Source organism: Poeciliopsis prolifica, unplaced genomic scaffold, assembly GCF_027474105.1.
Source record: "Poeciliopsis prolifica strain line A6 unplaced genomic scaffold, Auburn_PproV2 SCAFFOLD018, whole genome shotgun sequence".
Lineage (NCBI taxonomy): Eukaryota > Metazoa > Chordata > Actinopteri > Cyprinodontiformes > Poeciliidae > Poeciliopsis > Poeciliopsis prolifica.
The window spans coordinates 1,695,443-1,712,860 of NW_026562393.1; the positions used below are offsets into that span (position 1 = coordinate 1,695,443).

The following is a 17,418-nucleotide window of genomic DNA, read 5'->3' on the forward strand; positions in this document are numbered from 1 at the left end:
AGAAAGCAGGAAAAGCAGTAAGACATCCATTATTATTGTAACAGCAATGTAAACAATAAAGAAATTGTTATTCAGTGCATAACAGCATTTAGTTGCTATTATTCAGTCATTTGCCTATCTTTAAATTTTCCACGTTGAGCATTGCTAATGCTAAACAGAAGAAATACATCATAGAATAACTATTGTTGGTTTGATTGTTCAGCAGCATGATTGGGGCACCAACATCCCACTGACTGCAGATAATATTTTCTTCATATGATGACTGTGGCAAACGCCCATATGGTCCACATTAAAGGTTTGCAAAAACTGTTTTGCTGGTAACTTTTGGCTGTTAACGCTATTAAATGCTAACACCGCCTGCCACATCGGCTCAGGGGCGGCCTGCGGCGGGGCTTATCGAGGCCTGCTCACCGCTCACTCCCGTCGCCTCCGTGATCCGCATCTAGTCCCCGCCCACGCGGCGGACGCCGTGGCCGGTTACGAGTCAATATCAGCTCGGCGGCGTTTCCTCCGGCAGACAGCGAGGAGCAGCTGGAAAGGTGAGCAACTGCGTTTGTTTGAAATGTAATAACAATACGGAAGAGACGGCTCCTGGTGAAAGCCTCCTGTTTGCTGAGCTGATGTTGAAGCGCTTCATCCGTCCAGAGGGAAGCTTCACGGTGATGCGAGAAACGGCGAGATTTAGAAACATGTTTACATTTTCATCTGGTGGCGGTGGAGGCAGCGTGGTCTGAAAGTATTTGGGTCGGACCCCCGGGTTTTACACGCGTGACTTTTTAAGACGGAAACGAGGGAAAATAAAGACGAGTCGAGAGGGAGCCTTAAAAAGGCTGTTTGACGAGAGAGTTTAACAGCTGAGGCTTCATCCAGTGACAGTGAAGCGGCTCCTCCATCCTGTCAGGAAGGTCAGCTGCCCTCAAACTATTTCACCAGAGATTAATGCGATCCACGAGGATTGCTGGCAGGACGAGGAATAGTTCCTGGGGCAAATGAGTTTTTCTGCCACCCCACAGTAACCTCCCCCACGTCAACTGCACTCTTCTGCAGAAAAACAAGTCAACGTCATAAACCAAGATGTTGACGCATCACTGATCCTCTTCTTCCAAGTTGTTGTGCCAGACAAGCAGCATCTGCTGACAATCTGAGAAAATATGTTGCAAATTATTTGTAGATTAAATCCAAACAAATGAATGAAACATGTTCCAAAAATTACTGCTATTGAAGTTTTCATAGGCTGCAAGAGGCGTGTTTGTTCATTTAATATAATTAACCACTAATGCCATCCTATTGATTGACGTTACTCTATAAAACCTGAATGAACAGTTATAATTGTTTAACAGTATTTTAACTTTAATAATATTATCAGCAATAAGTTTAAGGGGTGGTTTTCTGTTTTTAAATTAACTCAATTACGACCAACAGCTTTGCTTTAATTTTTGTCTGAATAACATAAATGTGTGTTATCAATTTAACCTTGACAGTCCCACATTGGCCCATGCCTAAGTCACGGTTTTGCCCATCACAAAGTCTGTTTGAGAGCATGTGTCAACGCTGCAGCATTGAGGGACATGTGAAGTATTGGACCAGTTAACAACAACTCAGTGACTTTTTTTTTGCTATATTTAGTGACATTGCAGACAAAAAACAAAAAAAGGTTTTGGCCAAAATCAGTATTGGCAGGCCATCTGTTTTAACTAATTGGAAATAGTCCAGAAATATGAAATCAATGCACTCCTATTAAAAATTAGATAAAGATATTTGGAAAAATAGCGTAGTTAAAAAATACAAAATAAATAAATAATGAATCCCTGTTGTGTTTTTGTACACTTGAGTGAAGATGGTAAAGATCAGATAATCTGTATCATGTCCTCATAACACCTCAGGGTTGAAAGATTTGTTTTTGGGAATAGAGTCTCAGGAGATTTGCTCAGCAGTTGCAAGTGCTAATGGTGTTGAATGTCTTTGGACCAACTGCTGGGGGAAAGTTTTCACAGAAGGCCTTTCATTCAGTGGTTTTCACAAGCTCATGCTGGTGTCACGTTGGCTCGATTCCCTCTGAAGCTGAGCAGACCGGTTCCTCCGAAAATTTTTTAGGTTTTTGCTAAATGAATGGCTGCAGGCGTAAAGTTCTGGATGTCTGGTCATGTTTTATTATGAAATGCAGACAAATGGATATGCACAGGAAATGTGCTCAACAGGCTTCTCTCCCTGCAGGTTTTGATTGTGCAAAAATGACTAAATGAAGGACTAATTGAATTAATGAGGGAAGATCTTCTGTCCATTTTCCAGCTTTGGAGCTTTTTTTATTGGCTCTGTGAAAACCTCTGTAGAAAATTTGTAATGTTAGACGAGATCAAAGCTCCAAGTTGTTTTTTTTTTGTTTTTTTTTTTTGGTCAACTTGGTCACCTTGCAGCAACCTCACATAATCAACTGTCTTTTTACAAATACCACTCACTTTTCAGCTGAGATTAAATGAATTTCTATTTGTAGATGTTGTTTTTAATTATCTCAAAAAATAGTTTAAAAAAGTCTTCACAAAGAAAACTGTAAAGGCTGCCAACTATGAAGAAATTTATAAGGGTTTAAACCAAAGTAATATTATAAGACAAGACCTAAAAATAGGTTGTTTTGGCAGCTGCCTAACAAGGAAGTGCAGGTCCGCTTCATTATTTATAAGATAGGGCTGTGAAGGCGCGGCCTCCTCTGTGCTCCAGCCTGGTCCCAGTCATAACTAAAAGCAAACACTCTTATCTAACTGGCACGAAAAGCTGGAAAAAAATGCAAATGTAAGGGTTTTCTTTTTTTTCCTCTCAACAAACCCTGGTAAACACATGTAGATGTGTTGAATTTATTTATTTTGTCAGTGTTAAAATGGCAAATTAATGTGCGTCAGCATTGCAGGATTTTGTGTCTTTAACATAATAGAAGATTGCAAGATTTTTTTTTTGTTTCTGAAGTTATTAAAATTCTAAAACATCACATTCAACATGTCAGGGTATCCTAAATAATTTAAGAAGTCTGTTGAGTACATTTAAATGGGTTCAATGAGATTTGTTTTGTATGATATTAGTGCAGATCTTCAACTTGCAGTGCTGATTCGATGCCAATGTGTATTTATATATTAAAACTTGGACGTGAACAGATCGGTGCGGAGGAAAGTACTCTGGTCAGATGAAACCGGGGTTAATTTTAGGACATGTTCAATGATCTGTGTGGAACACATAACAACTACACCCACATATTGAAACATGGTGGTGGCAGCATCATGCTGTGAGGAAACGTTCCTTCAGCAGGTGCAGGGAAGCTGGTCAGAGCCTAAGCTGATCTGAGCTAATCTGCTAAGAAGAGTAGATAAAAAATAAAAGGGATTGAAGTGTGTGCACTCTGACGTTGCTCCTCATGTGATTGTGATCCCAGGTCTCCTGAAAGGACCCAGTGGTTGCAGTGACATGGGCAGCCAACGTTCCTTCACACCCTGCAGAGCTAACACCAGAGTCCCGCCTCAAGAGCCGAGCAGAAAATGACTCAGCGGAATGGAATCAGGGGCTCGAGTGATCCCAGTCTCCACTCGGAGACCTCCAAGGCCTTCGACCTGGCCAACGGTTTGGACCAGGATGAGGGGCAGGAAGCGGCTACTGACTGTGAGCGAGGGCGGGGGAGTGAAAGCGGAGACCCCGTCGCTATAACGGGAGGAGCTGTCACCGCTCCGGATGGCGGCTGGGGCTGGGCAGTGCTGGTTGCAACCATCCTGGTCCTGGCTATGACCCTGGGCTTCCCCTCCTGCGTGGGGATCTTCTACACAGACCTGCAGAACGAGTTCCACGCCTCCAACAGCGAAACGTCCTGGGTGCCGTCCATCATGACGTCGGCGCTTCACGCAGGAGGTAAACCGGCTTAGTCATGGTTGTCTTTAAAGGTCAAAGGTGGAACATATGAACTGGACAATAAATTAATAATATATGCTGCAATAGTGATCAATATCAATAAATAATACGCCCGATTTAACATCCAATAATTTGACTGGACCGTGCAGCATTCTGGGGGATGCAGGCAGAGGAAAGACTTTAGCCACTCAGTCTCTTCATGCTCATAACTTCTTAAAAATACAAAAAAGAACATGCCACCAGCATTTTAGATATTTAACACAAAGTAAGTTTTCTCTCAGTAGTTTGTGGCGTTGTTGTGATGACGATAAAAGGGACGATTACTTATTTTTCCCGTCTGTTTTAGGTAACTGTATATCTGTGATTGCTCTTGAAGAAGACTCCCTTTGTCTTCTTCAGGACACCAGTCGCACAAAGAAGTCTGTCACTACTATAGACACAATAACATACATTTTTTGATATTTCTTAATGCTCTCATTAAACAAACAGCTGAGAAAATGGCTAACAATCCCAACAATATGGACGGTTTTGGGGCTTTTAAACATTCTTTGGAGTTCTTCATGCCTACAATAATAGTAATATAACAATGTTGACATTAATATGACTGCGGTTGCAGTTATATTAACATCCACAAATGTAATATCCTTAGAAGTTGGCCTTTTATACACTACAGAGGGTGGGATAGATGCTTGTATTGTTCAGGGAAACATGTGAAAGGTGAGAGTAGGAATTTGCAAGTCTTGCTGTGTTTGTGTTGGTTTAGATGAGATTATTTCATGAGAAACCGTGGCAGGCTTATTTCCCAAAACCAAAACTGACCGTTTTAGTTTTCACAGGCTCCTGCGTTTTGCTCCATCCATCTATTCCCTTCTCTTTACTTGCTTAAATATGTTCAGGCACCCAGACAGGCTGAAGCCTGCATGTGGTTCCAGTAACGTACATCCACTCATCCTTGGCAAGAGTTTCATACCAGTTTCAGGGATTAATGATTCATTTAAGGAATTCTTTTTCAGGGAATATACAACAAGAAACTGCAATACATTTTGGAATCGATGAGAATGTTTGAATTAATCGTGAATTGTTGAGACAAAAAATGAGCTTGAATCCTCAACTTTATTTGGTTTAAGATTCATTTTGAACATAGCAGAGAAACCAGTTATTTTTTGCAGCTACAAATTAACTTCTGACTTTGAAAGATGTCATTCTGAAAAATTGAGTTGTTTCAAATTGGTGTTTTCCTCTCACCAGACATTTAAGCTCAGTCCATACATTTTCAACAGGGTTTTCATCTGGACTATTCCACAAGCTTAATGTTGGCTAATCTGATCTATTCCAAAATCAGTTTGGGATCTTCGTCCAGCTGGAACATGTTCACGTTTCTACCATTTATTTGGAGATTTGAGGTGCAGTTGGAGGTAGTTCTCCTAGTCGTATATTATCCATCTGTAACAGGAACAGTAAAACGAACCCTCAGCCACTAACCTGGCCTGGGACTGTTTGAAGCCACCAATATTTGAGCATATTTTTATTTCTGTGAGTTGCAGTAGGGCAAAAATTTGTTATTAAAGCCTCTTTACTGATAAAATGGGCTCGGTGAAACGTATGCAGTGACAGAGATCAGGCTTCAAATGCAAAGTGAAGACAGAGCCACTAAGCTCTGTCCTCACCATTAATGGTGCTAAAACTGACCATTTTAGTTTTAGCACCATTAAAACTAAAACCATTAAACAATGAATGGTGCTAAAACCATTCATGGTTTAGCACCATTCATAAGCTAAACAATGAATGGTGCCACTAAATATCTTATTTTGAGACGGTATGTTGTTTTGTAATAGTTTTAAAAAAAATTTTTGCGGTCCTCCACCAGGATTTGTTGACGACTAAGAGAACGATCTGTGCAGCCAGTAATGTTTTTTTTTTTTTAATCAGACTTTTATTTAAGCTCAGTGTAACACATTAAACAGGGTGGGTCGGATGTGTGGACAAAGGTATCTAAAGTCAACACGCAGTGAGTTTTAAACACACCTCTTCAAATACCAGGTTTTCGGCCAAAAGCAAAAGTGGTATTTTGTCACCAAATACCAGTTTTTATTGTCCGATCTATAATGTTATCATTAGCATTATGGACACTTTTCTTTAAATGTTTTTATCCACCTTCAAATATGATGTATATCCTGGACAATTACATATGAAAATCAATCAAATTTGTTGGGAGGAAGAATGTAAAATCCCCTGTTCCCTTGGGACAAAAGTGAAATGACATGCTAATGGAAAAGTTCAGGTTTATTTATACCAAGCAGCCACCATGCATTTTAAGCATGTCATTACTTTTTTTCTTAGTTGTTTTGCTGGATTTTATTTGTCAAGCATACCATAGCTACTGTATCCAATTAGCTGTGGCTCAGCAGAGTAACTTTTCTTGGAAAACTGTGCACGGCATTTTGATTTAGCTGACCTGCTCTCGCTAAACTGAGCCGGCCAGTTTCCAAGTCTGCGAGTTATTTGGAAACAGTTATTGCTTACATCAGAGACACATGGGTTAAAACATTCACATGCATGCAGCTACATAAGTAGATGGAAAAGTGGAGTAGAAATTACAACTTCTTTAGACTTATAAGAGGATATAGCAACACATTCTGAAAGAAGCATCTATTTGGAACCACTTCAGTTAATATAATCGAATATATTTGGCCGTCTGACTTGTCTGCACAGGTTGATTTTGTTGAACAGGAAGCCTTTTGATTCAGTTAATGTGTAAACGGAAAGTTATTGACGATGGGTAAAATTTGAAGTTTCTCACACGTTTCTCAACCCCCCCTCCCCCTCTGCTGTTGATGACGCAAATTCCCGAGAACAGCGTGAAGACCAGCACGCTTTTCTGTGTATTGATCTCATTTATGAACCTCTTCACGTCACGGTGTGAACTTCCTCTTTCCTACTCTGTTCATGTCAGATGGGCTTGGGTTTGGTGCCTAAGCTTTGTGGATCCACCGCAGACCAAATCTAATTGAAATCATATCGTTGCTGTTCAGCTGTTTGATCAAATCGGGTTCGGGAAGCTCTGGAACTGCAGCACTGAATGTTAGGTTTTCACGCAGTTTTAATGGATTTTAGGGGCAGGAATGCTTTGAGCTTTGAAACGCTCTTAATCCCAGAAAAATGGCATAAGAAGGTTTATCTTCATTAAGCTGTACCAGGCTGCCACTTCCTTTCCAGTTTTATAAGTCGAAGGATCTACAGATGTCAGTGTTCAGACTGTGGACATTAAATGCTAAAAAGAGCTTATAATTGTGGTGTTGTGAGGCTTGTTTTTTCTGCAGTTGGCTCAACAAGGTCAAACACTGTCACTGGAAATATGTAGCAGCCTGTAGCTCAGAAACAAAGTTGCGCAGTGTTAAACTTGATACTCCACCGTCTGACATTTAACTAAGGGGATCTCTGTATTTAATACTCAGGCTTTCAGATTCACAGTGTGAAGCTTCCCTCTCATAAATCATCTATGAGCTGCAGTTAAAGACACACAGCACACTAAAGAGCAGAGAAACTTTTCTGTACATTTTTTGAACGTGACGTAAAATGTCTCACAGCCTAACAGTTTTACAGCTTTACAAATTCAACATGATGATTGTAAATACAAGAAAGCAAACACTTCATTTTTTTTTTTTAGATCATTCCTCCTCTCAGATTGCAGCTGAGCAGGTTATGTGAAGTAGGCAGGATTTGGAAAGCAGCCTCTGCCTGTACAAGTGTGCATTGCACCAAGAGCATTTCCTGTGATCCGCAGGTCCGTTCTGCAGCGTGCTGGTGGGGAAGCTCGGCTGCAGGGCCACCGTCATGCTGGGCGGGGTGCTGAGTGGGCTCGGAATGGCCGCCAGCTCGTTTACCAACTCCATCGCCGAGCTTTACGTCACCGCTGGAGTAATTACAGGTCAGCAAAGTGATCTATACTGATGACACGAGGTTAAAGGTGAAACGATTACTCCAATTAATTTGTCATTGAAATAATTCACTAATTTAGTAATTGAAGTACAGAAACTCTTTAAAAAAAGCAATTTGCTGAAAAAACAAACAAGAAAACAACACAATCGGATCATTAATTTGGCCAAAAGTGAACAAAATACAGAAATATTTTGAATAAAAGGTAAAAAAATAAAATAAATCCTTTTGTCTGTAGTTATGTTCTACCCAGAACTCAAGTGGGAAGTTTTAGCTTCATTTGGTTCAAATTCAGTTACAAAAAAAACTTGTATAAAGCACATTTTGCTTTTGAATTAATAATAAATCTAAAAGAATATTCAACAGATTTGCCCTACATGGTAGTGGGGTCGAGCAGAAAGGACCGAGCTTTTTAAATGTTGATGTTAGAAGGACTTTTACAAGCGTTGAAGCAGATTAGATGCATCCTTTACTACAAATAATCATGCATGCACTAAATGATTTCTGTTACTGCATTGAAGGCAAGAAGATGTTTGTTTTCTTATCTAAAAAGGAAATTTTTTTTATATATGCTTATATTTTAACATATTTCTATTGTATGAAAATGGAGGTTAAATAATAAAATGTTCAGATTTTTTAATCCAATTAATCATCAGAATAATCAACAGATTGCTGAAATAATCGTTAGTTGCAGCTCTAGTTGAGATCTTCTGGCAGATGCTCTGAGGATTTATTATTGAGAGACGATAAACTCTCACTCACACAGTGTGACATCGCCTCTGCTTCTGATATTGATGATTTCAGGTTTCTAAAAATGTGTGAAAATCAAAGCTTTACAAAGAACAGATATTGAGAATTAGCCATTTAATTCTGATCGGTGCATTGCTACAGCAGAAGATCTCAAGTCTTTCATTTTTATTTCTCATTTATTAAAAACAGCATCTCGTCTGTTTCAGGACTCGGCTTCTGCTTCAGTTTCCAGCCGGCTGTCACCATCCTGGGCCACTACTTTGTGCGTCGGCGTGCGTTTGCCAACGCCATGTCCTCCACGGGAACGGCCCTGGGACTCTGCACTCTGCCTTTCCTGGGAAACTACCTCCACTCAGAGTTCGGCTGGAGGGGAAGCTTTCTCATCCTGGGGGCCGTCCTGCTGAACTGCTGCGCGTGCGGCGCTGTGATGCGGCCCCTGCAGCCCAAAAAGCATCGCGGCCAGCCGCTGATGGACCGCACACCTCCTCCGTCAGAAAAGCAGACGAAGCGGGAATCGAGGCTCAGGACCGCCTGGAGGTTTTTGGTGGCCTCCGTCAAAGAACACATGGCCTTCGATCAGTTCCTCCACAACCGGCATTACCGTGTGTTTGCCATAGGCATCACCTTAATGATGCTGGGCTTCGTGGTGCCGCTGGTGTATCTGGTTCCGTACGCCACGGCCCACGGCATGGAGCCGAGCCGGGCCGCGCTGCTGCTCTCCATCCTGGGTATCGTTAACATTGTGGTGCGGCCGCCGTTCGCCATCATGTTCAACATGCCCTGGTTCAAAGGGCGCCATGTTTATGTGTTTGCCTCCGCCTTGCTCTTCAACGGGCTCAGTGACTGCATCTGCTGCATCGGGGCCGGCTTCCCCGTGCTGGTGGCGTACGTGGTCACGTACGGACTTTCGATGAGCGTGGTCGGGTCGCTGATGTTCACCGTCCTGATGGATATAGTGGAGATGAGGCGCTTTCCGTCGGCGCTGGGGCTGCTCGCCGTCATGGAGAGCGTCACGCTGCTTATTGGACCTCCGCTGGCAGGTAACGCACAAAATATCGTAAAATGATAACTGCAGTTCACAAAGTAAAGACTGAGAGTGTCCTGATCAGATATTGGAAATCAGTCGGATAACATCCGGAAAAGTATTGGATCATATCGGCCTCCATCTAAAATTTCAGTATTTAGTCCGTCCCAGCGTTTCTATCCACTGTTGTTGACTATTGCTCTCTGAGTAATATCACTTGATCAAGCCTTTTCTAACATTTTGCACCACAACATGAGTAAAAATATGGGTAATTTGTGCTGACATCATATTTGGTTCTTATTGGTGTCTGCCAGAACTCAAAGCTTCATCGTATCGAACCTTTTGCAACATGTCATCTGTTTTTCCAAATAAGTCGAAATGCTGACAAGTGTTGGTGGAAAAAATTTGTTTGCAGAAGTCTTGTGGTTGAGTTGTAACTTTGCAAACCTAAAAGTCATGCTGACTTATCCTTTCTAGACCTGCAACAGTCACATTTGATGATTATCAATTAATAATTGCACATGATCAGCAAAATCTTCTCAGTTTCTTCAGAAATGGTAAGAAGTAAATTTGTTTCCACCTTCAATTGGTGCATTTTTGCTTAGTTTTCGGTAGATAAATTGTGGCATGGTGTAACTGTGAAACAGTCTTTTTGTTTATGGTGAAAACATTTGAATGGAAAATGGCTGAACTGGTACTTATGAAAGTGGATGATGGCTTACTGTTACATCAAAATATTTTATTTTCTCATCTGTGTCTCCAGTTTCTGTTTTGCTCTTGTTGGTTCCAGTAAATTTGTGAGGATCGTTTATTCAGCTCTTCTTGCAAGTTGAACAAACTCCAGTTTTCTATATTTGAATACAAATAATCAACAAAATAATACAGTATTTTAATACAATGTCACAATGACTTGTCCTCAGGAAGAACTTCTCATGTTTGCTCTAAAGGGTGATGGGCAGACTGCAGTTTGTTTTCAGTCAATAAGGCGTGTTAAGACAGAGTTAGGGACCTGACATATGCTACATTACATTGTGAGTAGCAGCAGAGGGGGAAAAGATCGTAAGGTTCCTGTCGCTCAGGGCTCAGATTACAGTTAGCAGGCTGCTATTTAGATGATCTATGACGCAACCTCAGCAACAAGTCGGGATCGGTTTATGCCAGCTGTACACGCGAGTTGCTTCACAGTCATGAGTCGACAATGACAGGTTAGAAAATGATTGTATTTCTAGGAAACGTTCATATAAAAGATGTAACTTTCAAAAAAATGATTCAGTCACAATTGAGTGGTTTCTACAATTAAATTTAATTCTTCATTTAAAATAAATAATTGAGTTGTCAGCCTAAATGATGTGCATTTTTGTAAACACCAGTTTTTCAGGCTTTTAAAGTGAAAATGTTTTTTTTATTTTTCCTTCAGCCAAAATTTAAAAAATATCAAAAAGAACTAATTCTAGTCTATAACTTTACTGCTGGATATATTATTATTATTGTTTTCAGTTTCATTCTTTTTCTGTTTATATTTTTGAAGATGAATTTAATTTGTGGCACAATCTCATAATAATCACTAAATATTCATTATGCACATGCTGTGCAGCCTGACCTCATGTCGTTCATTACCGCTTTCTGCATAAAGTAGCTGCACTTTCTGATAGACATCTTTTCGTTTCCGGTAAACTTTCTTTTCCAAACAGGAAAATGCTTAATGTTGCCACCAGCTTGGGAAATCACTCTGGATAAACACAGCATTAGGTTTGAGGTTGTGTATAAAGTAGAAATTAATCCTAATCATGAACACTGAAACTCCAAGATGCTTAAATAGCATTCTGTAAATATGGATAAGTAATTATCAAACATTTACTAATGTAGATGCCGGTGCCAAATGTTTGTGAACCTGAGTTTGTGTGTGTCTATTGCTCAGGAACAAAATGCAAATGTAGTTCAGAGTAAATGGCGTCCCACTTCGTCTGCACAGTTTACCCAGATTTAAATGAGCTGCAATGCATGACTTCAGGGAAAACGTGCTTCTGCATGTTTGTGTAAATCAGAATATTGCTTTTCAGCAAATTACATCAGATTCTCAAAGACTAGTGCTGCTTGTGTCAGACAGATCACATGGGGGAAAAACTGGTGGTAATTTTGGCCTTGACACAAAAAAAATCTGCCAGAGGATGAACCTTGTCTTCTAGTGTTGTCTGCCTGATATCCTTTACCCAATTTCTCCAATAAAAGTTCATAAAAGTTGTTGAAAATCCTTTAGTTGCCATTTAAAAGCAGAAAACAAATCTGTGAGATTTGGAATATTCCAACAGATGTTTTATATGCAGAGGCTAAACATGGAGCTTAGACTGACTCTAAAGGTTTTGGTTTATTGCACAAGTTATGGGAGGTGGAATGACGAACATTTGTCTCTCTGGGTGATTGGTGTTGAGATAAGAGACTGTGGAGGAGGAGACGGGCAGACGGAGCAGCCAGGAAGCACCGCTTGAACAAAAACATACAGTATTTTTAAATGAATCAATCTTAAATTGTATACCTTTTTTTTAAATTTTTTTATGCAATATTAGAAATGCATTAAAAGTTACAAATAAACAAATGATTCAGTTCCTTTTTTAAAATATGAAACATTTGTTTGCAAGTCCAGATTTCTGATGCACAGCAGAAATCAATAGATTGTAAGGCTGATCTGTAGGCTATTTTCTGGATTAGCAGGTTAATTATTTAGGAAAAGGTGCGTTAAAGAGGTCTAATTATGTCTAAGTTTTTACAGAATTTGAACCTGATGAACCCACAAATTTACAGTTTTTTTTTTTTTTTTTTTTACCTCAAATTCAATTATTTTGTACAGTTTTGGCTTTGTTACTGCTCTGAGTATGGTATTTGGCAAATGGCATTTTACCGTGTGTACTCCATTTAAAAATAGTTTAATTAATTCAATAATCATTTAGTCACAATTATTTTAGCACTCCAAGAAAGGAAAGCTTAAAGCCACTGCTTATGGCAAGTGTTTGGCATCTTGCAGTTAGCAGTTCTGCAGCAACTTGTAGCGTTAAAATACTTACTGTCACTGTTTCCTTTGCTACAGGGATCCTGGTGGACCGCACGCAACAATATTTCTACGTCTTTATCGCTTGCAGTGCCGTTGTTGCCTCCTCCGGTCTCTTCCTGATGCTGTCTTTCCTCTGGCTGGACAAAAAGGACAGGAAGGCGTCGCAGCAGGGTCGGCTCTCTGCTCAGCCCGAAGCGGAGAAACCTGCGGCCGACGCCTCTCCTGTCTGCGAGTACAGTGACCAGCCCTAGCAGGGAGACGGGGCCTCAGCCTGGGGACGGGGCCTCAGCCTGGGGACGGAGCCTCAGCCTGGGGAGGGAGTCTCAGCCTGGGGACGGGGCCTCAGCCTGGGGACGGGGCCTCAGCCTGGGGACGGAGCCTCAGCCTGGGGACGGAGCCTCAGCCTGGGGACGGAGCCTCAGCCTGGGGACGGGGCCTCAGCCTGGGGACGGAGTCTCAGCCTGGGGACGGAGTCTCAGCCTGGGGACGGAGCGTATCACCAGCCTGGGAACCTGCTGCCACTGTGTCCATGTCGCCATTCAGAGCTCTGACAGTTTGGCAGATTATTCCTGATACTTGGAGCAGCCTGCCAGTAAAATACTTGGAATAACTTTCACTAGCTGCGTTTCCATTGACCGTATAATCGCACAATTCGGAATTACAAAAGGAAATTTGCTTTAGAAGCTCACATTTTTGGTTAAAAAGTTTTTGTACTAGGATGAAGTTGTTTCAGCCGTATCAAAATTATTGTATTTTGAAAAAGTGAAAAGAAAACCTTGTTTTCGCATCATGTGATCAAGCAGCATATGTTATTACTGGCAGAATAGATGAAGACAACAGGAAGCGGTAGCATGATGATGCCACAGCATGTTTTTTTTTTTTGTTTTTTTATGATTTATGAGGTGAACAAATTTATTCACGTGAACTTCGTTGCGTTTCTTACTTAACGGAAACACCGCAGTTGTGAAATTGTTTTTTCAACAAAGTTTTGTGCACGTTTGTAATGGAAACGCAGCTAGTTGGGTTAAAGTTGCATACCAAAATGAACAAATGTGCACTTACAACATGAATGTGATTGTACTGTTTATTGTAAAATGCTGCTGGTCTTATCCACGCCATCTGTATCACTAGACTATTAATCATGCCGGGACGTTTATAAGAAAAGAAAATGCACACTAATTCTGAATCTTTGCTGGATTTATCGCTATTTTAGTCTTTGAGTGTGCAAAGGAGTGTAGGGTGAAGATCAACTGAGGTAGGAACGGATCACTCCCGATTACCCGTCTGTTTACTATTAACCAAATATCCAAAGACCAAACTCAGATGACCCCAGAAGAGCATTCTTGAACTATTCACTCCTTCTGCATTAAGATTTAAACACATTAAATTAAAAAAAGTTCAGTGTGTTGCCATGTTTGCGTGAACAATAAATTCAATTCAAAGGTGTTCACTGGACCTGAAGCACAACAGAAGAAAAAAAGCAACTAGTTAGGAAATGCACTAAAACAACTGTAACCTTCTGCACCTTGAATTTATGTCATGTAGCATAAATAAATGATTTCTTTGTCATAATCAAACTAATTGTTAAACTTTCAACTCTGGCTGTCTGACAGAGGATTTGTTTTTTGGCATTTATGTAACCACATATAACACTTCCACTGTGTTTTACCGTTTGTGTTGGGTTGTTCTCTGGAAAAGGTGCCTTTGTTCTGCACAATCTGCTTTTTTCCATCAGGTCCAGAGATCTCTCTGTATGTGATGTGCATGACCAGCCAACTGTAACCCAAATGTTTGGCTTATAAAACAAGAATGTCTTAGGAAACCACCAGACCGAATGTCTTGACTGAAACTTAGATTTGCATCTGTGCTTTATCTTGCTTCATCTCCTAAATTTCAAAAATAAGTTGCTGCAACTGAGTGACCCACCTTGTGAAGCTTTATGGTAATTCTGTCTGGATTTTGACTCACCTTCTTGGCAGAATCAAAAATTTATTTTTAATTGTTTTGTTTCTTATCACTGGCTTTGAGGAGGATCAGAACCGCAGTAATTTATTCAGAATCCAGTTCTGATGGGAAATTGGGATCTTTGGAAAACCAAGCTGAACTGGAGACCATGGACACCAGTATCTCAGGTGCAAAGTGGCTCAGCAGCATAATGCTGCCACCACCATGCTTAACAATTTATCATTTTAAGATTTGAAAGTCCCACCTTGACTCATCCAATCATACTGAGGTCAAATTTGTCTCGTTTATGTCTCAATTATGTTTTATCTTTTTGAATATCCTGTCATTTTCAGTTAAACTGTGTCAAAGCCTGAAGGAACAAGTCAAATTAATCCAGGTTTATATTAACTATCAGTCTTATGAGACTCATAAATCTATTGATTAAAGAGCCTGACTCCAAAGCTTACATGCTTAATGATTTCTCTAAGAATAAAGTGCTAAAATGGAGCAGATCCATAAGTATATGGATCTACAGTACACTATTACTGTATAGTGATGAGATTATCACACTGCCACTTTAAGGCCAATGGGTCTGCAATACATACCAATTCAGACAATGTCAAAAGTAAAAGCAACTAAAATTAGATAAAATTTCAAAACTGGATAACTTGCAAAAGCCTGAATTGACCTGATGCTTATATTCTTAATATATGTCTGCTAGAATATTATTTCAGTAATTTGGTTTAAAACCTGAATCTCTGCTGTTAAGAAAACCCAGGTTACTTTTAAAAACTGCTTTCAACTCCTGTGCATTTTTGCTCCTGGTTCTCCTTGACCAGGGGAAGCTCCATCTGCTCCCTGTTCTGCAGGAGTGTCTTGTAGCTCATGTCTCAGATATGTTCCATTTTTATATTAGTTTTCCTTCCACTCAACTTTCCATTGATGGGCTTTGATACAGCACTGAATAGCTGGCAATTTTAGCATTGCTCTTTTTTTGTAGCGTGAGTTGATGACTCTGCTAGGCACAAAGCGCACAGCCATTCTCTCAATTATGTAAACCTGAATTCAGGGAGGTATTATGTGATTCAGTGAAATAAATTGATGCTAATGTAACTTATTGAGATGCAACTGTATTTGGGTACAGGGACATATTTTGATTTGTAGCTTAACTCTAGTATTTTAATCAAATAAAAATTGTGTGAATCAGCGTCACTTTAAAGTGTCTAGCAGTTTGAGCAGGGTTTGTTTTGGACTTTTTAAACGCATCGAGGTTAACGTTTTCCAATAGCTTCAAGTATAATCTATTTTAAACCGCTGAAGGTGTCAGAAAATCAAAAATTTATTGTTTTAATGGAAAACAAGTCATGTTTGTTGCTCTCACCCGGTCATGGAACAGTGCCTTTTTACGTAGCTGGTTTGTTAGGTAAACTTCTCCCTTTTCACAGATGATGCCTTGTGTTTCACAGTTTCCACTGAACCAAACCTTGTGGTGAAAAAACGAAAGCAGCTCCAACATGGCGGTGTATCTTTTCAACAATTCGATGTTTCAGTTAACAGTCACTTCGTCCATTTAAGTTCAGAGCTAATAAAGTGAGCGAGAAACTGTTGAGCATTTAAGAAATATTTCAGGTATCCAATGTGTCGTAGTAATAAACTGTTTAACCCGAAGGTTTATTACTTGTCAGAGGATTTGTTAGCACATTTTGGAGACTTGTCTTGCTGTTTACCAAATTGTATCTTTAGAAATTCTTTATTTATACATTATGATGTAAGAGAGTAATAAATAGTTGAATTTTGATTTTATCTTGTGTGAGTTTTTATGTGTATTTCATTCTTCAATTTAGACAACAAAACGATGAAAGTCTCCCGTTACTGGATAGACTATAAGCTCTAGTTTATTTTTTTTTAATGCATTTTCAACTAAGCCGGAGGGAGTGGATCATCTAAGCTTACAGGCTGGTTGGAGAGCATTAAAAACATAAGCAGCAAAGACGTTGATGGTAACTCTGGAGGAGCTACAAAGATTCTCGGCTCAGCTGGGAGAATCAGTTAAATTGAGTTATCTATTGTGCAATCCATAAGTAAAAAGTAGAAATCTTAAGATATTCCACTTAATGTTTGCAACAGTCAAACATTTTCACTCAAAAAGTGTTTCATGAAAAGAGTAGTCGAGGACAATAACTGATTCAATCGGTTGCTTAGTAAAATCTGATTCAATATTGACAATATAAAGAAATGTGCAAATTCAGGCTAATATGTAGAAATGTGTTAACAAAATACATTTTGAGCAGAATAAAAACTTCCAAATTATTTTTTTAATATGAAACTTATCTACCAATGCTTACATTAATTTGTGTTTGAAAAGGGCAAAGTAATTACAATGACAATATATGGTATTTATAGTATATTCAATTGATCTCCACAACAGACAGAAAATCACATTTAACAGAACAAAACTTGTACACAAGTAAGGTGTGTATGAGACGCAGTGTCTGTGTCTCATACATTTTGATTAAAACATGTTAGTCCTTTTTCAGAGAAGTTACACACAGACAAGCATGCAACGTCCAGAAACTTCATAGCAAAACTTTGCAATATTACTCAAGTAGAAGTAAAAATAGTTGTGTCTAAATATACAAATCTGGAAGAGACATACTCCAGAGGAGTTGCAGCTTGGCTGAAAGGTGGTTCGATCGTAATTCAATTTAATATTTGTAAATTGTCGGGAAAGCGCTGCACAGTGTGTAATATATTCTTCTTGGTATATTGTACACTGTCGCCATCTCGTGGCTGAAGTGTGAATGACTCAATTGCGCGGGTGCAACTGTCAAAA

General features: G+C 39.7%; 1 protein-coding gene and 1 long non-coding RNA gene across 2 annotated transcripts; one reads left to right on the forward strand and one right to left on the reverse strand.

Moving 5' to 3' along the window:
- Nucleotides 1-298: 298 nt before the first annotated feature.
- slc16a5a (solute carrier family 16 member 5a) lies at nt 299-12,976 on the forward strand. Its single transcript, XM_055043166.1, has 5 exons — nt 299-539; nt 3,419-3,885; nt 7,670-7,813; nt 8,778-9,611; nt 12,678-12,976. The coding sequence occupies exons 2-5, from the start codon at nt 3,522-3,524 to the stop codon at nt 12,890-12,892; spliced, it is 1,557 nt and encodes a 518-aa protein (XP_054899141.1). The 5' UTR covers nt 299-539; nt 3,419-3,521; the 3' UTR covers nt 12,893-12,976.
- LOC129368260 (uncharacterized) lies at nt 7,419-12,850 on the reverse strand. Its single transcript, XR_008606827.1, has 2 exons — nt 12,655-12,850; nt 7,419-7,832 (listed from the first exon to the last, which is right to left on the reverse strand). It is a non-coding gene; the product is annotated as an uncharacterized LOC129368260 (long non-coding RNA).
- Nucleotides 12,977-17,418: the final 4,442 nt, after the last annotated feature.

Bases quoted from the DNA above. Each gene is read 5' to 3' on its own strand.
- slc16a5a (XM_055043166.1), top strand. From the start codon at position 3,522: ATGACTCAGCGGAATGGAATCAGGGGCTCGAGTGATCCCAGTCTCCAC. The intron at 3,886-7,669 runs GTAAACCGGCTT...TGTGATCCGCAG, and splicing joins GTCGGCGCTTCACGCAGGAG to GTCCGTTCTGCAGCGTGCTG. The intron at 7,814-8,777 runs GTCAGCAAAGTG...CGTCTGTTTCAG, and splicing joins CACCGCTGGAGTAATTACAG to GACTCGGCTTCTGCTTCAGT.